Genomic DNA, 22,216 nt, shown 5'->3' on the forward strand with positions numbered 1-22,216 from the left:
CTATCTCCATAATCATGTTTCGGGCAAGGGGGTGTGAACTAAAATAACCACTGTATGAAGTATGCATCTATTTTTGTAAGTTTGACTGTGGCAGAAACCGCCAAGGTCATCAGGAATTATTTTTAAACAACCAGAAGTGCTGCTGCTCATTCAAAGCGTTATCAAGATGACTGCTTTACCAATAAGACACAGCAAAAATAGCTATATCTTGGAAGACATTTTTAAATTTTTGCTAAAACACTAAAACTGAGATGCTCCCCACACAAAATGGGCATATATGTTAATTAATTGTAGGGGTTTGGCATGTCAAATGAACTATATGAATTGTGAAAAATATCCGCAATCTTTTAGAAGAGAATTCTTACCATGGTAGAATAAATAGGAAGTTCTTTAAATGGGTTAACAAGCAACAGTATATCACCAATGTAGGTCTGAAAAAAAGAAGATACAATTGCTTTATTAAGTCATAAATTAAATTTTTAAGGAGGCTAATGGCTTTCTTCCAAATAGAACCTCAGTAAAGCCTCTTAACTCTAGCTAACAACATGCTAAACATAATTCATGAATTCTGAGCTTTTAACTCCACTGTTTGAACTTGAGATCTAAATTTACACTTGGAACAGAATTAATTAGCCTTTTTATAATAAAACTGAGTTCTTCATAACTGAAAATTATGCAGAGAAAAATTGCACTACATATATTATTGGTAGATTATTTGAAAGTTAATTTGTAACTTACCACTTGCTAAACTACAAAAATGTCACAGAATCACAGAAGCTGCTGAGTTGGAAGGGACCCACAAGGATCATCGAGTCTAACTCCTGGCATGCCTACCACATAAACAAGCTCCTCAAGGGATTTTAATGGAATAGATGACATAATTTAGAAATGCTATACTGGCTATCCAGAGTTGATACGTTAAAATATATTGCTTGTGGGGTAAGATGGAGCAATTGATACATATATGTCTTTATGCAAGTGCATGTGTATATGAACATATGAGCATGCATCTGGAAAAGCTATCCTGACTATATTAGAAAAAGTAAACCATTTAATGATTGCAAGTTTGCAAGATTTTACTATTTCATGTTTGGGGCTTTGATGGATGAGAGGCTGGACACGAGCCAGCACTGTGCTCTAGCAGTCCAGGCAGCCAATTGTGTCCTGGGCTGCATCCAGAGCAGCGTGGGCAGCAGGGTGAAGGAGCGGATTCTGCCGCTCTGCTCTGCTCTGGCGAGACCCCACCTGCAGTGCTGCATCCAGCTCTGGGGTCCCAGCACAGGAAGGACATGGCCCTGTTAGAACAAGATGAGGGCCATGAAGATGATCAGAGGCCTGCAGTACCTCTGCTATGAAGATAGGCTGAGAGAGTTGAGATTGTTTAGCGTGGAGAAGGCTCCAGGGAGAACTTATAGTAACCTTCTGGTACCTAAAGGGGGCTACAGGAAAGATAGGGAGGGACTCTTTATCAGGGATTGTAGTGACAGAATGGAGAGGAATGGTTTTAAGCTGAAAGGGAAGAGATTTAGATTAGCTACTAGGAAAAAAATTCTTTACTGTGGGGGTGCTGAGGCACTAGAAGAGGTTGCCCAGAGGAGTTATGGATGCCCCATCGCTGGAAATGTTCAAGGACAGGTTGCATGGGGCCTTGAGTTCACCATCTTCAACTGGAAGATATCCCTGGCCATGGCAGAAGAGTTGGAACCAGATGATCTCAAAGGTCCTTTCCAAAACAAACCATTCTACAATTGTATGCACTTAAGTGTAAGATTGTAGGTCACTCTTGCTGCTATACTTTTCACTCCACACAAATAGCTGCTGCTATATTACACTCTTACAATGCAAAAACTGCCAGGCTTCTGTCTCTGAAGAGGTCAGACAGCAAAGCATCATGTGAACAGTTCCAGTCATGCTGTCTTCTTCAAGATGAAGCATTTTGATTTGGAGAGGTGGAAAATATTGTCCTGCATAGTAAATGTACTGTTTTCCTTCTAAAATGCATCAATGTGTTTCCCTTCTCTCACCCACCCTGACTTCACTGTTGGGTTTTCCGGCAAAATGAAACTTTATAAAACTTAAAAAAAACCATGAAGCAGGAAGTGTTTAGGGCTAATGACAACTTTGGTTTGGAATTGGAGCCCAACGAATTTTCCTTCTAAGTCTAAGAACCAAGTCAAGACGAAAGCATCTTCAGCACTGATGCTGATACCCTACCAAAGCACTCTACCAAGGCTGCTGTTGAGCAGAATACTAGTGATCACTGCCTACAAGTCCTGTTAAGCAAAGAGAATTCCAGAATAGAAGATCCTTGCAGATGAAATCTTCAGTATCTTAAAATAAGACTTCCTCTGTGGATCTTAATGAATTCAGTTTAAGTTATCTGGTACCTTTGAAAGTGAGATGAAGAAAAATAAATACTCATATTATGAGTATTTTTTAGGATTTGATCCATGACTCTAAACCCCAGAAATTTTTTTACCATTGAATGCCATAACACCTAAAAGTGAAGTTCCCATAATTTCAAAAGGATTCACAGCAACATAACAATTCCCCATATTCCTTTAGTCTAAACAGTGTAATCAATTTATAAATTTAAAAATAATATGCATGTTTCCCATTTGCATTCCACTCAGCTCTTCAGTAAGTTAGTAATAAGTTATGGGTAAGATATGGACAGGGATACAAAAATTTTCAAGTGCTTAACTGGATGCCTTCTGTGCTTATTATGGCCCAGACAGGAAAACTTTCCTTACAAAATCTTGCTGCAACAATTTCTTTCGGTATCTAGATGATTACCATTACAATTATTTCTGTGATATTGGAAGAAATGATTAATTAAATATCCCATGCTGAATTCTAAGCTTTTAAAATCTAAATTTCTTTTACATTTCCAGTAATCATGCTCTATTAAATTGACATAATGTTAAAAATGGAAGGATCTTTCAGTGGTTTGAGAAGGAAGATTACAAAGTATGGTGGTACACCACCCCCACCAGCCACACTGATCTGAGCGACCTTAAAACACTCATTCTTGACAAGTGTGTTCATCAATGTTTACCAACACACTTCCTCCGTGAAATAAGCACGCATAAATTGTATTCAAACCTCTCTGAAGTTATATTCCATTTTTCATATCTCCTTTTCTGACATGGACTTGAGGAATTGCAGGGCTTACACACACATACACATGCCCTCATCCATTTAAAACTAGTCTTGAGTTTGGGGCAGGTTACTGTCCAGTAGTTAAGACAGTAATCCTATTTTTCCTATTCTTTCTTTGGTCTTTTTTTAAAGCTTACTATTGATAGGTGAATAGCAACTCACATATATCTGATTATTGTTGAAGCGCTTCTGAATCTCATAAAGCAGGCTGCTGTCTGTTAGCTCACTCAGAGAAGCCAGGTCATCATTTGGAGCTGGAGGCATTAGCTTGATCTAGAAAACAAAAATTAGAGAAATAAAGTAACTTCACAATGAATCATTCTGTACCATAATGTTCCAACTTACAGTATAAACCAAGACCATTAGAATTTATGGGAAAAAATGCATTAGGAAACCAGAAAGTTGTCACCCCTAAACAATTCCACATCAATAATCTTAATCAAGGGAAGAATATAAAAATTATTATCAATGTTATGGTGTATAACTTCACGAGTCTGATGGGCTCTTAAGAGCATACCAGAGTACCATTTGAAATCCTTAAACCAATAAAGACTCTCAGATCAAATTCCATTTTCCTGCTCTCTTCATTAAATGTTTGTAGCAGAAGAAATCAGGAAATTACTTAGTGCACTTGTGAAGTATTTATTGTCCAGTATTTAACAAAGCTCTCAGACCACTCTTTATCATATGGGATTTAAAATTCTACTGGAATTTTTCTTACAGATTAGAAGTAAGAAATTGGAATTGTGTTGTTATGGAAACCAGAAGATAATCAAGAGTCCAGTTTAGCCAAAAACTGGTGAGTGAAATTGTTTAACCCTTTTGAGATTAGAGTGAATAATAAACTCTGCAAGGGTAAGTAAAAAAGTAAATGCTAATGAAACAAAAAAGATCCAAAAGACTAAGAAAGAAGACAGAAGAAAAAAGAATCAGTGATAATGCAAATTTGGTTAAAGACAAAATAAACATTGATACATTAAGCAGTGGGCTTATAAATAGCGATCTACACTTAAAATGTAGTTTGACTGGATTTTTTATGTCAGCAAAATACCCAGAAACAGAAAATTCTCATGTGAATGACGACAGAATTAAGTTGTTTGTTCAGAATTTATTATAATAACTCAGGGTCTATTTTGAGGATGGACAATGAAGATGAAACTTCTTTCTTCTATTGTTCTGCTTTAAATGAATGCTCAGGAGAAAAGCAGACACTGCCCTTTTGTGGTGAACACCTCAGCACCTTCAGTCTCTGGCAGTGACAGGAGATCAGTGGCAGAAGCAACAAGCAGACTGGGAGATATTGGAGGGAACATGAAGCGTGCTTCTGTCATGGGGAAGAGGTTGACAAGTATCCAATGACTACGGATACTTGTGTTTAGTACTTGGGACATGACACAGAACTTCTAAACTGCAACTCTTTCCATAAGTTCAAGGTCTAGTTCAGAAAACCTGACACTGATTTCACTACCTGTGCTTTATAGGTGTATATCTACCTATCGGAGAGGTTTGTTCCTCACCCCATTATAGTGAATGAAAGTTCCTCTGTCACACAGAAGATGGCATTTCTTGCTCCTTTCTGTTTTTTAATCATGGCAATTGGATGTACAGCTTACTAAAAAACAAGAATTTCACTTGGCAAAACAAAAAATTAAATTACAGTTTGCCATTTGTCTTTGATGATGTACAATGGAATACTAAAAAAAATTAACAAAAGAATTCCAAGAAATTTTTAAGTGTCTTGTAGAAAGAGAGAGAGAGAGCAGAGAGATGGAAGTCTGTGGCCTCCTTTCCTTAATAATGTGCTCACCTGGCATGCAGGAACAAAACAGGCATTGGTCTTCACTGCACTCCCTTGTGTGCTATCAAAACTCAGAACATCTGTGCCATAGAATGAGTGTCTTTTAATCTATCTCTATGAAGATTAAACCTCTGCTATGTATTTGTAAATAAAAGAAGGGTTTGGATAAAAGTACTGCCCTGGGATTCTCTGTATTTTCTGAACATTCTAGCACACTTCCTTATACATTCCTGGTTCCTATCAGCTAGCACTCATGCAGATGAAACCTGGATACCATTCGTGGATCACATGACAATAATCAATTCCCATAGGTCACTTGGGCATGGCCCCATCTCTGGAGGGAGAAAATAGTTTTGCCTTACAGATGCGTACGGACTTATCCCACACAGCCCGAGGCCAGCAAATAGGCCCTGGCTTGCATTTATTTCATAATCTAGGCATGGCCAAAAATGCTCATTCTCTAGATATGGTTAGAAATGTGAAGTGTTCAGTAAAACTCCAAGTAAGGAAATCAAAGTTTAGGATTTGGCGTTTCAGCGTTTTCTACCAGACTCATTGCATCAAATGCCATAGTTCAACTAGAAAATAATCACATAGAAATAAGAAACTAAATCCTTTAAACTCACAACTGATTTAACAGTAAACACTATGTACATTATTAATATCTTATTTATGCGCACCTTAAAGTCCCATTCTCATCTACTTTTCTGGGCATACATATGTGGTTTTTAGCTCAATGCATCTATCTGGCTATCATTCTAATTGTCTGATGTATACCTTATGAGACAGAAAAATAGCCATACATACAGCATAAGTTCCAATATAACTATGCATCTGGAAGTGATTAGTTTTTTAGGTTTTTGTAAGGCTTACAATGAAGATTTCTATTTATTCTTTTAAATTACATACACTTAACAATATTCAGAATCTGCCCTTATAATAATCTTTAGTTATAGATATATATTTACATGCTTGTGTCACTGAAATATGTATGTATACCAGCTCTTACATATAATATTATGTTATGCACAGCTGAGCCTTGTCTGTGTCATAAATGATATTGGAACAATCAAAAGGGCCTCAGGGGATACTCTATCACACAGTTCACGTGGCCAAAAAAACATAAACAAGAACCATAAGACAATTTTATTTTTTAAAAAAGACTCAATTAAGAGAAAGAAAATATTTGATTTATATTTATTTGCAGCACAGAGCACGTAATTCAATTCCAAGCCATTAATTTCAATCTGCTATCGAAAAATATCCTTTGCAGATGAGAGGAAAGGAAACTGAGAATATGATAAAATTCTGGAAATTATTCATACTGCTTTCTTTGTTTGGCAGCACAGATCTTGATGTTACGGATGATCAAAGAACACCTTTTACCTAGGAAAAAAGCAAAAGCTAACACAAGCCAAGAGAAGTCCAAAATGCTTTATTGATGTAGTCATTTCATTCCCATCTCCTAAGCTTCAAGTAATAAAATCTTTCATGAGAAATAGTATTTTCTTAAGGCTCTTTTCCATCATTTTTGCAATTAAAAAAACCTGAAGCGATATATAATTTTGAACTGTTATTTCTTTCCAAACCAAAAAGGCTATGGGCTTTTTCTATTAAAAATACATGTTTGAAATATACTAGGAAGAAATTTTTCTTTTTGATCCCTCAATAAAGGCCTAATCTGCATGCCATGTTGCCTAAGAATGTATGATATTTCTGACACAAAGCATACAAAATATCATCCTGATATACTTCAATAATATATTAACATAAAATCCAAGTAATGACTCCACATAATCTACTGAAAAATTAAACAGAACATGATTACTTTGAGTGTAGTTTGAATGCAACTGGTAAGAATAAAAGACAGTGAAGCTCATTAGAATTAGGATACCCAAAACGCAGGAACAGTGAATAAAAACTTTACTTTCCAAGTTGTGAAATCAAAAATAATAATTTTAAAAAGTGCAACATGGATAAATATCACCTTTGAAAACTAAGGTCTAAATATTAGTAAGACAAATACAGATATGATACACATATACCTACAGTTCATAATGCATGGCAAGTAGTAGAAAATACAATCCCTGTACTTCCAGGATCACAATTACATCACTTCAATGAAGAAAGAATATTACATATTTTAATTGGACAAAATCTAGGGACTCTTTTACTTTCCTAAAATTTAACTGTTTCCTGAAGCGATTAAACTAGTTTAGTCTCTTTCCTTCATAAGAGCTAAAGCTCATTAAGCCCTTGCCAATTGAAAAGTTGTATTAATTCTTTTCTAATGCAACAAGTAGTTCAAAACCACACTAAGATAGCACCATTTCTAACCTACCCCTGTTAGTGATAATTTCTCAGACAGGACTCTTCCTATCCTTCCATGCTAGGGAGCATCACTCCAAATTGAGCAACTACAGATATTTTTTAGTTTTCCCTGCTTCTTAAAAAACATAAGACACACACTACTAGCTTGTTTAGAGCAGAATTTCAGACTGTTTCCTGCAGAAATTTCTCAAATAAAAGAGCTAAAAGAGATTCACCTTTAAGTCTGCTCTCTTCTCTTTGAATTGTAACTATTGTGGGAAGTTCCACGGTAGTATGGTGAAACAGCAGGAATCCTTTTGAAAATCTGCCCTGGGACCTTGAGGAGACTCAAAGTAATGGTGGAGACTAAAATTACCAGCATGAAGACTTCTGTTTGCTCATTTTCACCCAGAAGATTAGCTGTTCTTATTCCAATCAGTTTATGTGTGTTTTAGTGCACAAACTATAAAGTAGCAGTTTAGCTTAGAGATAACGAAAACCTGAATAATTTTATCTAGGCTTACATCAAAAGAGCATCAAGCAGAAAGAAGTATCTGTGTTCTTGTACACACTTCTGTTGAACATCTAAAAGCAAGCAATAGTCTCATCAAGACCCTAAGCTAAATAACTCCCTCTCTTGCCCTACAATTATAGGAGGATTCCTCCTTAAAGTGTTGCAAGCATTCACTTTTCTGCCCAGCAGTGCTCATCGCTTGGAATGACTGTTTCCATCAAATCACATCAGTCACCAACATCAGAAACTGTAGAACATGAAAACAAGATGTAAGCCAAGTGCAAAACATGTTGTGGTATCCTCTGACTGGATAGGGAACTGAGCACTCCACAGGATTCCAAAGCTGAAGTTCTTTCACAGACTGACTCATATCATTTACATATGGACGCACTGATTGATCTTGTACGATCAAGCCATTCCTCTGAAACGCATCCAAATAAAAAGCAGTGGAGTTTGCGTTCTTCTGCCAAGACAGAGATGCAGTCTTTTTGAAGTGAACATGGCTTAAATCAAACCAATATCTTGCTCCTTTGTTATGCTTCAAACTCACAGTAAATTATTTTTAATGGAAATACCCCCCTCCTCCATCCCCTTGATTCTAAAGTAGTTTTTTCTTAAATGGCCGAATACTTCTGGACTATGTGTTTCCCAAACGCATGTAACAGAAAATAAGCCCTCTTGTATCACAGAAAAAGCCCTAAACAACAGCCCACCCTCCCTCACAAAACAAAACCAAACACAAACAAAAAAAACCCCCCAAAAAATTAAATCCTAAATATTTAAATTTAGGACGTGCTAGATTTGTAACCAATAGATAATTGCCTCCTTTTGCATTCATCCTATACACTGAATGAGCATGTCATCCTGTAGGGAAAACTGTAAAGGGTATCCATATAATCAGTGCTGGTAATCTAATACATTATCACAAGAAAAGGAGTTAACACTGCAGCGGTAAATCTGGCAATTCTTAGCTTTGAATTACAGTCACTAACTTTGCAACTGATATCCCTTATGCATTATTTTTGTTTTTTCAGTCTCCCAGGTTGTGTTTCTTTTGTAACCCGAAGTTTGAGATGCTCTGGGCAGTGCCAACAGTTGTCCCTCCCGTTGTGAACCATGAATATAGATTGAGGAGCTCTGAGCCTCCCCCGCAGCCCCTGACCTGCTACCAGTAGCTGGCAAGAAGCAGCTGTTCAATTTGCAGAGGAAACCCTGCAGGCCAGACAGATTGCAGGGAGTGATCAAGGTGACAAGGCTCCACAGTGCAAATGGTATTGCTGTATGGTGAGGGAAAAAATACTGTGGTCTTCAGCCTCATTAAGTTTACAACCTCCAGACCTAAGCACTCACAAAAATTTCAAGACACTGCCATTACCTGCTCAAGTTTGGTTGTGTTGTTCACAGTGACATTTTCAGATGAACTGTCTTGAGATTGCTGCTTACATAAGCCTTTAGCTGCATCTTTGAACATGGTATCTTTCTCCAGCAAACTGTCCTGCTTGGCAATCGGTAAAGCCAGCGGATTGCTACAAAGAGAATCAATAAAGCAATTAGACTCCTACTGAAGATGACAGACAATCAAATGTGGACGGCACAAGCACAGAACTGAGACACAACTCAGGGCTGAAACACAAGCTCCTGGTCCAAGTACTAAAAAGAAATTGGTGAGAAATAAACTGTTCACATAGGCCAGCCTGTTCCCAAAGACACAGAGCAACATACTTTGATTTAAAATTCACCTTTATGCATGTCTTTTCTGAAGCAGAATTGAGCAAGCCAAAGAGAATATGCATGAGTCTGCTTTTGACAGCACCAGGCTGGCAAATCAATAACCAATTTTGCAACTGAATTTAAAAAGCACAGTTAAACTACACAATACTATTTCGAATTTTAGTATGTTTTAACAAAACAAAACAGATTGTGCCATTGCAGTTACTAAAATTAAATTCCATCACTTTTTTAGCTTACTTTTAATCGGGCGATATTCAAGATACATTTTATGACCAGAAGCTGCTGTGAATTTGTGATAAGGTAAAAATAAACAAACAAAAAATCAAACAAGCAAATATCAGACTCCTGAAATTACTCCAACAATATGCAATACTCTTCATTCACATAAAAGTTAAACCGATTCTTATACACATGGAGTTGTCTTCCCTATTGACTGTTCAGACAATATGACACTTCTGAAAAACAACAATGCCACACTCTTGGATGATTTTTCAGAGTTGTACATCCAAGGAATTAGCAAGGAATCAGCCACAGGAGTTGAGAACACAAACATCTTAAAAAATAATCATCTGGATTCTGACAGTGCAAATGAGACAAACTCATGGAGTTTACATCAGCTCCTTGCCAAAATGTGTACATAATTTCTTTGAAAGGAAATATGGACTCAATATGGGAATGTAGGAATAGTTAATTCAAATATGGAATAAAGCCCAAATTTAGTTTCATACTTACTCTGTTACTTGTGTTTAATCACTGATTATTAAAAAAGCCATGATTATACACACAGTTAGCTCAAATGAATACTTATAGCTAACAGTCATAGCAACTCAGGATAAGAACTGCTCTTGGAAACAGAACTGAAACACACACATAATTTTAGAAACAAAGGATAAAGCACCTTCTAGGCAGAATTCATGGGAAAAAAAGACAAAGTAGTTTCCCATTGAATAAAAGACAGATGAACAAAACTTTTCTTTTGAGGAAACTGTCAGTCTGCAAATATTGAAAGAACTAATTTAAACATTTTATAATGAAATATTTTTTTTTTTTGCCTCAAGATGTTTTGCTTCAGACATTTAAATGTAAAACATCTAGAAGAACATTGGTGAAAATAAAAATTTCTATTTATTGCTTTGATTCACCTTAGATTATTTGGTGATAAATTTACCAAATGTCACATAGACAAAAGATCTGCCCCCCCTTTTTTTTTGTTTGAACTGAAGAACAGAACTTGGCAATTAGAATACAAGATATCAGTGATTAGATTGTAGAAGAAATTAAACACCTGGGACACAAACATATGACTAATATTAATTCACATTTTACCCAGATTCAGAATTGAACAAAACATAATTAAATATGAAATTTTCTTTTTGAGTAGCCTTTTGCTACTGTCCAAAACTACTTCAATCTTAACGTCTTCTTAATTAACTTCTTTAATCACAGACAAATAGAATAAAGATTTAAAGAAAAGCATAAGCCAAATTCAAGTATTAAAAACCAAAGCACTATCACCTATATCTTTCTCAATATTCATGTGATGTTTCATTTAAATGGTGAAGATCCAGGATTTTTTTGCTGTGAAGTTGAACCTTACCCATTTAATCTTACCCCTTTTGTGGTAACTACACAACACGCATTAGAAATACTTCTTAAAATTCAGCTATAAACTCCTCGCAACCAAATAAACCTTTCAGGTGTCACAAAAGAGAGGTGGTTGTAAATCACAGCAAAGTGTAGGGGAAAATGGGTGCCTACTGTTTCAACAGATGCATTTTGAACTGAAGAGGACAATAGTAACATAATTTAACAGGCACATTTCATGTACTGATGTACGCAAGAATAGCCTATAAATTACGAGCATTTATGAGGTATTAATAGGACATCATGTGATGGAAATGATGACATATAATTCATATTACAACAAAAAGGTGAATGATTCTGTGAAAGAAAAAATGTTTTAAAATTAATCCAAAAGTTCAGTCTGACTCAGGTTCAAGAAGACACTATGAAAAATAAACCAAAATAAAATGTTTCCAGAAAACACTGGCTTTTTAGAAAAGTATTTCTATTAGTCACAAGATTAAGTCAAGCAATGCCTCTGAAAGCTCAGCTATAGGACAGTGCAAGGGAAGATTTTATGTAAATGTAGGCAAGTAGATTAGCATGAACTGTCTTTTATGAAAATTAATGGATAATTAATGGGTAATTAATAGATAATTAACCACAAAGGGAGACTTATGCCAAAATAATGCGGCATAGTAGACAGGAAGAAGTGTTATCTAGGGTAATTTTATTTGAGTGTGGTAGGACTTTCTACCTGCCTATGTGACTGGAAAAAATATTGAATGTTATGTGGAGGAACACTGATTTTATTTATATTCAAAGAAGCCTTTATATAGGGAATTAATTTGAAGTATTGCGTATTTTTATTGGACTTTTTTTTTTAGATAAATTGAGATGGTTTTCTGTAACTTGTCATCCTCTACCATGTCATTAAAAAAGAGATAAAAAAGAAATCATATGAAAAACTGAGAGTTGACAATCAAATTATTGGAAATTTTATCATCAATATTGGAAGCACTTGAGCACCTTCTAATTTGATAGAGAGAATTGTATCAAGGCAGAATCTGCAATAATATTTTCATGGGCCCTTTGAGCTTATAGCTTTTGTTGGAGAAAATTTCTGTAATCCTTCTGCAGGCAATTCTGACATGCTTCAAACAATTTCTAAGCCAGTTGACACCTGTAAAGTGCATAATCTCTGAAATTTCAGGCTAAAAAGAATTTTAAAGTTACATAAAAGATACTTCAGAATAAACATTAGAAGAGTGTTTGAAAACACTAGAATAATTGAAAGGAAAGTGCTACATAAATGGTTACATGGAAATGCAATGTAAGAAAAATTGAATCTCTTTTCTGTTTTTTTGTCTTGAACACATCTATTTCTTTTTTATTTCATATTCTTGTGCTGATTTTGAAACACATCCATCACTATAATTAAGATTTACTTAAACATGTATCAGAAAATATACAATGTGATTGTTAGCATTACTTTGTAAGTAAGTTCTTAATTTTGGCGTATTTATCACTATCTAGATGACTGCACTGTCCATGTATTAAAGGTCTGTTTCACCAAGGAAAGTTCTACAGGCACATGTACTGAAGTAGAAGTACAGTGGTGATCACTGCAGCCATTGCATGAGCCTAAAGTCACTTTTAAACAGATATGGCAAATTTAATATTCTGAACTGTAAGCTATGTCAATATATTCTGTGCTGGTATTTTTGCCAGTGGAGTAACAAATTTTGTTCTGATTGTACCATTAGAATTAAAACTGGCAAAACTCTCCAGCATAGACCCTAGGTTTGCTGCAATGGTCAATCTTCAAGTAGCTTCATGACCTACTTAAAATTCTGTCCTTTAGCTAATTTACTGGTCAATTATGACCAAGGAACTATGCTGGAGCAGGTATGGCCTCAAAGGTGCTGCAGCTTGTGGAGGGCCTGTGTAAAGCACAAGAAAAGAACAAGACAAGAGGAGTGACAGAGAGAAGTAACTGCAACTCTGCCCGGTGCCACCCACATCTCACTGATCTGACTGAGTGCAATGAAGGAAACCAGGTTTGCTTGGTAACAGCACATTTCAAATATACTGACTGCTAAATTTTGTTTCCTCTACCTGAGTAGAGGCTGACTTTCAATTCACCTCTTCACAGTGTTCTTCCAGAAATCAATGCTGTAATTTAAATTTGAACCAGCAAAATTAGGTTTGCTGACAGAACACATACTATTTATAATTGTGTGTTCATCATTTTTGAGTCTGCTTTTGAATACTGTTTTCTTCTGAGAAATGGCCACAAAGCAATATGGCCACAACATAGAGTTACTAGGAACTACCATAAAACTTACCACCTCAGATTAAACATACTTTCTTACATCAGGAGAATTGATGAAGAATGTATGCAATAAAGAATAAAGCAAGGGTACATGTGGATTATTATTGTGCACCACTCTTTAGCACTAAAAAATTGGTTTGGTACACAAGAACAACACAGATATTTATCTCCAGCCTAGCATATTACACATCTCTCTGAAGACTCTTTTAACAGAACATGAAGAATTAAACTCTTTGTTTTCAATATTAGCCATTGGAAAAAAATTGTTGAAACCAGTCATCTAGGCTGCCTCTCTAACAGGAAGCATGGAGCCACTCTGGAGGACAATTCACTATATTCTCAGACTATGTCTACTATCATTTGGAATAATAACTCTCTGCGAGGTTTTGGGTTTCACAATTATAAACATAACAAGAGCTGAGACAACTAGCTTTGCGATGACACCTGACCCTCAGTCACCATAAATTAAGATTAGAGGATTTCTGAGTAACATGGAACTCTGTGTGGTATGGTTCACCAACAACTTTCCATTATCAGTAGTGATACCTTAGACATGCATGGGCAAAATACACCAATACTTTTGCCTTCCAAGAGCGCTCCCATCTCAGAATAGCTGGCTGGCCAGCTGATACTCTCCTGCACTGATAGCAGACCCGATAGAGAGCTAGTACAAAGCTCTGGCTGATGAAGTCTCTAAACCTAAGACTGCCAAAAGTCTCAAGAATGTGCTGAAGTGGCATTACTTCAAGCTTACTGCATCCTAATAACAGCCCCCTGGCTATGTGCAAAGGACCACTGCCAAAGTCAGTGCACAGAGCTGAACAGGGCTCTGGTTTCACCTGGGGCTGTGTTCTCACGCAGGCACCACAAACTAGATGCAGTCCCACACTGGGATACAGTTGCCAATAGAAGCTAAACTCATCACAATTCCACACATAAATCAATTTTCTTTGTTTTTCCATTCAGTGGACTTTGCTTTTCCAAAACTTCCAGTGAAGGTTTTTATGCATGGCAGGTCTGTGCTATTGTCATATAAAGGGTCACTATATAGAAAACTCTCAAAAATTAGCTATCATAATCTATGTATTACAGGAAGGAAAGAGTAGAGAAAAAATATTTTCAGACCACTTCAACTTTGTTCAAGTCATGTCTTCCAAAGGTTAATGGGTGTTAGCACTAAAAGCAGTATGCAGTACAATATGTGCACCACAGTACAGACTCCCAGAATATAAAACCCATGGAAATGCACCATCTACATGCAAGAATAATGAAAAAGTTTTTAAAGTCTCTAAAATTTTTATGAATAACTTTTTCTAGGCATCATTACATAGCTACAGGAGTGACCTACCTTCTACTTCTGGTATTACAACATATATATAATTAAAAATTAAATTTTTACTTACATTTGAGAATCTAAAGGCTTAGTTTCATGCCCCAAAATTAAACTTTTTCATTTAAAAGACAGTTGAAGGCCACATAAACTTCAGGAGTATGATTTAAATTACTGAAACAGTGGGTTAGACTAGAGGACTTATTTCATAAGGAATTAATTAACAAGCATGAAAAATTAGTAATTTCGTAAGCATTAGTATCATATACCCAGCCACATATATTAATGACTACACACCATGAAGCAGAAACAACACACTGTGTTTGCCATCCATGAAATATGCAATCTTTACAAAATATAAATATATCCCATGGAATTCTCAATTTAACAGATTGATCATTTCATGACAGTTGCTCACCTCTTCCAAACTTTAATGTATCTAAACACATTCTGCCAACCATAAATTATAACTATTATGAAATGAAAGCATATATATCTTATCTGTCTCTTTATAAGAGGTTTTATTTCTTGTTTTCCTCACACACTCTTCGGTGATTACTACAGAAAAATGAATGTCAGTGTTTTGCAAGCTTATGCAACCAACAAATACATACTTCAAATATACAGCAACTGCACATTGCATAAAAACATAATTTGTAGCTTTTAAAATTCCCTGGATCATGGTACCTGGAAATAAGAATTTGAAATATCAGTATGTCATGTACTACCATAAAACAGCCAATAGTTCTTCATACCTATTTTCCATCTCTTTTCACATACCCATGGCAGTCTTATTTTAAGACTCAGAAGGAAATACAAAAGTATCAAATTTTAAAATTTAAGACACAAACTGACTCTTCAATACTGAGTTTTAAGTCCACACTGCTAAATGCTACTTGATTCCACTTGAATTTTAAGCAGCACAAATCTAAATATAAATTTGTAAATATAATTCTGACCAGTTTAATTTCATCTGCAATCACATATCTGATTTTTCTTTTTCAGGACTTAGTCCTTGCCTCTTTCATAGGCAATGGTAGTTTTACTTATACTATATTTACACTATATACTATATATAGCTTAACAAAAGGATGCTTGGGTCTACGGTATTAACCTCTAATAATTCTGCTAAGGCAAACCCAGATAATTTTTAATGACAATTACAACAATATATTTTATTATTCATAATCTATAATTATAAAACTAAGACTGACAAAAAGATATGAGAGATAAAAATGCAAAAGGTGATTCAGGAGATTTCCAAAAGGAAATAGTTACTTGACCCATCAAATCACGCAGAATCATAGAATGGCTGGGGGTGGAAGGGACTTCCTAGAGGGCACCTGGTCCAATCATCCCACTCAGGCAGGGACACCTAAAGACAGTCACCCAGGACCACATCCGGATGGGATTTGAATATCTCCAAGGACACACAGCTAGGATTCACAGACTGACAGATATGGTTCAAATGATAATCTGGCTTCAGTGGATTGCTCTATAACAACACCAGCACTTACTTACAGTTTATTGGAAATTGTGGGAAAATCATGGATGATCTCCTCATATGGCTCTTCTTGAGATAAAGTAGAAACAGCTAAAGGGTCTTTCATTTTTTCCTCCCAAACAATTTCAGCCTTCAGAAGCATTTCCTCAATAAAATCAGAAGCTGCAACATCTAAGACATTGAAACACCAAGACATCAGACAAGAAAATGGTGCAGAAAAACTCCTTTGAATTAAGATCTCTAGATCAGATTAAGACTAAACATGTGGCTAGATAACATGAAAGGAATTGCTCAGATTTTAATCATAAAATAATACTTGAAATTACTGGGAAAACAAAGGCAAAGTAAATTCAGTACAGACTTAAGCTGTCATCTGCAAAGCCTCAAAACCATTCTTGCTGTGTAGTGAACCAAAGTATTCAATAATTCACAGGACTTCAGGAAAAACAATACAACCCTTTTCAACACTTTATTTCTATAAAAACATGCACTTAAATCCTTTTCAAATGTTTTATGTTTCTACAAACTAGATATATGTCTTATACATAAAGAAGTGTTGAAATCAGTTCTGTTAGCAGACCAGAAAGACAGTTAACTCAACTGTGGTAAATACCTACTAAGTGTGGTTAGCTAACTGTATTGTTAGATTATCTGAGTTTGATCCACATCCTTTTCTACAAATAAAAACTGGTATGTATCAAACAACTCTTCTAAGGTTAAGTGTCACAGAGTTCCCTGTGAATGTATTTCTATATACTGTAGGCAGTAGAGCACTTGAAGCACAGTATATATTCTTTTATTATGCAAAGGAAGTTTCATCCATAATCTGACAGAGAGTTCCTATTATCTACATTACTGAGTTCCATCTTCATTTTATCCTAGCTACAGAAGGTTGAACAACCATGTGTTTCTTCTTTTCAACACTGCTAGCTAGCATTACTGAAATTATCTCTGCTTTGATCTCTGTGTTAGGCCAGTTGGTCTGAAGTTCCTTCCAACCTAATAGAGTCTGCAATTCTATTATCTTTAGAGCCAGTGCCTCAGCTCTCTGTTGCTATCTGGTTTAAGAAGGTGCCTTCTGTGGTAAACAATGGCAGTTACACTTCAAAACTAGGTGTTGAATTTGTTTTCAGACAATAGCTGTAGAAATTTCAACTGAGTGTACTATAAGTTGAGACAGAAAGAAACTCAGTGAGAAGTCACCAAAAATGTGTAAAGGCAGCTACCACCAAGGCACAGAAGATCTCTCAAGTAAGAAACATAGCTAAAAATAAACAGGGGATGAAACAAGTGGAAGACCATGCTGTCATTTGATATGATATCCTGACTTACCATGACTAGCAGTTTTCAGCAACGTATGTAAGAATGTACACACATGTATGTGTGTGTAACTCTACACACTAAATAAATTAAGAAAGCAGGAAGGGAAGAAAATAGTGTCACAATAGCTAATATAGCCATTATGTACATGGATTTTCACCTACCTGAAGGCTTTTCATTGTTGCAGTTAAGAAGATTGGGATTTGCCTGGTGCATCAAAAGCAGCTTCACAAGATTGGTCTAAAATGGGCAAAACCAGAGGTGTTTGAAATGGAAGTAGGACAGGTGTCTGTCATTCAGTTTATTCCTTCCTTCCTGCACTATCTGAAATCATATGATAATCCACAGGCAGTATCTCCCAACCCCCACCTTCTGCAACTACTAAACACATTTTTATAAATCAGAAGTGGTAGAGTAAAATAAAATTCTCATATGATTTCAGGGTACCCTCAGCATAACTCCATCCCCAAAGCCTCCCTCCATTCATACATGTGTAAACAAATTCACAGAGGAAAAAACCTACCACTCCATCACCACCTGTTAAGACTTAGATCACAAATTTTTCTTCATGCCTGAATAATCCAACTGTGTGCCACCACTGTCAAAGGGGTCTGACTCACAGCCATCATCATAGAAGGAAATCTGTTCTCTGTCAGTAGTAGAAGTAGGCACGTTTATCTTATGTTTACCAAATCATCTAATCTACTACTAAAGGTAACAATTATAGCACAGTAGGGGAGGGTAGAGTATCATATAATGAAAAAGTCTAAAATATATTTTTCAATTCCTGCAAGGAATGGTTTTTAGTGAGTTGTTCTATGGCTGTACCAAAGTCTCTAGAGATACTTTCCCATCAAAGGCTGTAGCAATGTCTATCCTGATAAACTGGTTAGTGAGAAAGGAGTGAAAAGCTGCATAAGGAACAAAAATTACTTTTAGAATGTGAATGTAGAGCCCAACTAAATGAGAGAACTATATGCATTTTTGAATACATGCTAAAGCAAATAGAATGTATAATATAAGTGTAAGCAACAGAAGAGGCCAGGATGAGCATAGGGGAAAAAAAGCTGTGAAGGAAAGAAAGGATTCTTCAGAGTAGAAGAACAGCCCTAGAGATAAATGAGACCTAAATTGGAAGTCAGCTAAGAGAAAGGATGATAATTTGGCATAAACCCAAGTAATAAATAAATAAATAAACAAACAGGAAAGAAACCATTGCAATAAAAAAAAAATTCAATATGGATTCAGTACACAGGAAGCAACTTACTAGAAAAAAACATGATAATGAAGAATCCATTAAATGCAAAGAAAACCCCAAGCTTCTAATCATCGAAAACCAAGAAAATATTGTTGCAAATTTCTGTAAAAATAAAAAGATCTTGGTCTCCTCAGATTTGTAATGCTGGCTTTCTTTTCTTGCAGTAACAGCAGAAAATTCAGCAAACTGCAAGAAGTGGGGAAGCCATAACAGTTTTATTTCCAAATCCAATTAGACCTGCTTTCCACTGAGAACTCGCAACACATGTAGAAATATATACATATGTACGTCTTTTTTTATTAGAAAAAAAAGGAACATGCTTATTTATAGAGCTACTGCATAATCTCTGAAAAGTGGTAGTAATTGTATCAAAGAAAGGAGGTTTTAAATGCATTTTTAGTTTAGCAAAAATTCACAGCTTTTTGGGTTACCAAAGGTTTGGATTTATAGCACAAGAAATCCCATGCTCCAATATCAATGTTTCCTGCTGCCAATGAAATATCTCCTGCTGGGACTTCTTGATGCATGTCACAAGGACTAAGGTATTCAGGTCACTGACAACTTCAATAACCTGCTTTTGGATACACAACTCTCTGCATTGGAATTTGCCTCATTCACTAATGTTTTAGGACTGTTTTAAAATACAATTGCCATATCTAACAGTAGAAATATTTGTAGAATAATTACAGCAAATTACCATTAAGCAAAGGTATTTCAATTGTAGCGTTACAAATAACATACATATGACTATGTCAAGAAATAACATCATATCTAATGAACTATTGCAGAACCTATGAATAAAATTAGTATGTCTACATATATATATATTCTCCTATTCTTCCAGTGTAGTCTTTGACAATTCATGTAAATTAAAAAAATTAGACAGTGTTACGACTCACTGTGAAGAAAATGCCACAGTAACGGCAGTTATTTAAAATATCTGCTTATAAAATACCATTTGTCTTGCTGCTTCTTTTATACTCTTAATTATTTATTCAGTACCTTTTGACAGAACACTAGGAAACACCTTAGACCTTAATTTTTTCCTTTTAGATCTTACCTTTAAATACTCTCCTTCCCAAAATACAATATTTGTTACCTTTTCTATAATAATAAAGCATGTCTGTCTCTATTTTCCTGGTATTCTGCTCAAATTGCAATTTTCTACCTCTCTCTGACTTCTCTTACTGAATACTTTAGCCTTTGACTGTCGAGAATGGTTCTGCAAAGAATATTTTCCTGTCTCATGCTTTAATCTGAAAGTCCCACCATTTACATTCCCCTGGCTCCTTCTTTTCTCACCAAGCCAGGAGCTCCTGGCCCTCATTTTCAAAGGAATTCATAGACTCTCCATGCTTTATGTATTCCCACTCATACAGCATTCAGGCTCCAGTTCCTACGGCACATTGGGCTGTGACTTTGGCCATCACTAATACATTTTAAGATACCTATTTTTGTACTACTTCTAGGCTGTGCCTTATACTAGTGAGGAAGTCTTAAAAATATTGGTGAAGCTACATTGTGAACATCCATTCACAACCTGCTCTGACATGATGCTTGCCAAAGAGAAACAGGCAGTAGGCCATTCCACCACTCAGATGGACTGAAAAATGGCCCAGTGACTGGGCTGATGATGAGTGGCAAGCAGACTAGGTGGAGGCCAGTAACCAGCACTGTACCCTAGGGATCACTCCAGTCCTGTTTCACATCCCAATTAATGATCTGGTTGATAGGGCAAAATTCACTGGCATTAAAATGTGAGGAGTGGCTGATATTCAAGAGGGCTGTGCTGCCATCCTGAGGGACTTCAACAGGCTGGAGACAGGGGCAGACAAGAACCTCATGAAGCTCAACATGACCAAGTGCAAAGGAACAACCTTAGGCACCAGTACGTGCTGGGGGCTGCCCAAATGGAAAGGAGCTTTGCAGAAAAGAATCTGGGGGTTCTGGTAAATACCTTGTCGTACACGAGCAAGGAATGTGCTTTGGCTGCACAGAAAGCAAATGGTTTCCTGAACAGCAGTTAGGAAGAGTGTTGCCCATAGGTCAAGGAAGGTGATCCTTCCTCACTACTCAGCACTGGTGAGGTCACACCTGGAGTGCTGTGTCCATTTCTGAACTTCTCAATACAAAAGTGACATGGAAAGAGTCCAGCAAAAGGCCATTAAATGATTTAGAGGCTGGAGCACCTCACATATAAGGAAGAACTGTGAGAGCTGGAATTCTTCAACCTGGAGAAACAAAGGTTCAGGGGTATCTAATCCATGCGGGTAAATACCTGAGGGGAGGGTATAAAGATTACAGAGACAAGCTCTTCAATGGTGCCCAGTGATGGGTCAAGAGGTAACAGGTACAAACTGAAGGTTCTTCTGAACATCACATAACATTTTTTCACTGTGATGGCAACCAAACTCTGGCACAGGTTGTCCAGAGACGTGTTGAAAAGTTCTTTAAACCTAATGAAACATGGAGTACAACACTGAAAATAAAAAGCTGGAAGGGTAACTGGATGCAGCACTCTAGATGCAACTTCACTAGGGCTGAGTAGAGGGGCAGGGTCACCTGCAGGCAATGCACCCCAGAACACCATTTGCCTTCCTGGCCACAAGGACACACTGATGGCTCATGGCTGCTTGTTGTCCACCAGGACTCCTGGTCCTTCTCCACAGAGCTGCTTTCCAGTGGGTTGGCCCCCACCCTGCACTGGTGCAGGGGATTATTTCTCCCCAGGTGCAGGTGCTGAATTTCAGACAATTCTCTGCCCATCTCTCCACCATGTTGAGTGTTGAGGTCTTTCCGAAGGGCTGCACAGCACTCTGGGGTATCAGCCACTGCTCTCAGCTTTGTGTCCTCAGTGAACTTGCTGAGGAGGCATCTGCCCCTTCATCCAGTTTTGAGATCCTCAGTACAAAAGAGACATGGGGCTCCTAGAGTGGGTCTAGTGGAGGGAAATGGGGATGATTGGGAGACTGGAGCATCTCCCTTCCATGGATAGATTGAGGGAGTTGGTCCAGTTCAGTGTGAAGAACAGACAACTAAGAGGGGACCACATCAATGTCTATCAGTGTCTGAAGGAAAGGTGTCAGAGGATGGAGCCAGGTTCTTCTCTGTGCTGCCAAGCAATGGGACAAGAGACAGTGTTGGCCAGACTGCAAGGCCTCTTCCCACAGATAAGTAACTGCAGTGACAGAGTAGGAAATATGGGGCATGAAGGAACGGCAGAGATTTCTCAAGAATCTCCCTATGCACTTGAGGCTGCAAAGGCATCTCCAAACTGCTCTCAAACCATGCTATTTTTTACTGCTAATGAATTAGCTGGAGAGCAGAACCAGTACTCCTGAAAAATGTCTTCCTCTCTTGTCTGGTCAGGTATTTTCCTCTGAAGCCATGT

The 22,216-nt window shown here is 36.8% G+C and overlaps 1 protein-coding gene across 8 annotated transcripts in view; it reads right to left on the reverse strand.

Annotated features, from left to right (window-relative positions):
• MYO16 (myosin XVI) overlaps positions 1-22,216 on the reverse strand; it is a 370,010-nt gene that overhangs the window by 161,116 nt on the left and 186,678 nt on the right. For all 8 annotated transcript variants that reach the window (XM_048328397.1, XM_048328433.1, XM_048328379.1 and 5 more), the window contains exons 8-12: positions 17,732-17,807; positions 16,265-16,418; positions 9,160-9,310; positions 3,325-3,435; positions 366-431 (exon numbers count right to left, since the gene is read on the reverse strand). In XM_048328397.1, coding sequence (XP_048184354.1) covers positions 366-431; positions 3,325-3,435; positions 9,160-9,310; positions 16,265-16,418; positions 17,732-17,807 — 558 coding nt within the window. The remainder of the gene's footprint in view (positions 1-365; positions 432-3,324; positions 3,436-9,159; positions 9,311-16,264; positions 16,419-17,731; positions 17,808-22,216) is intronic.

The sequence above is a fragment of the Corvus hawaiiensis genome, chromosome 2, assembly GCF_020740725.1.
Source record: "Corvus hawaiiensis isolate bCorHaw1 chromosome 2, bCorHaw1.pri.cur, whole genome shotgun sequence".
In the NCBI taxonomy this organism is placed as follows: domain Eukaryota; kingdom Metazoa; phylum Chordata; class Aves; order Passeriformes; family Corvidae; genus Corvus; species Corvus hawaiiensis.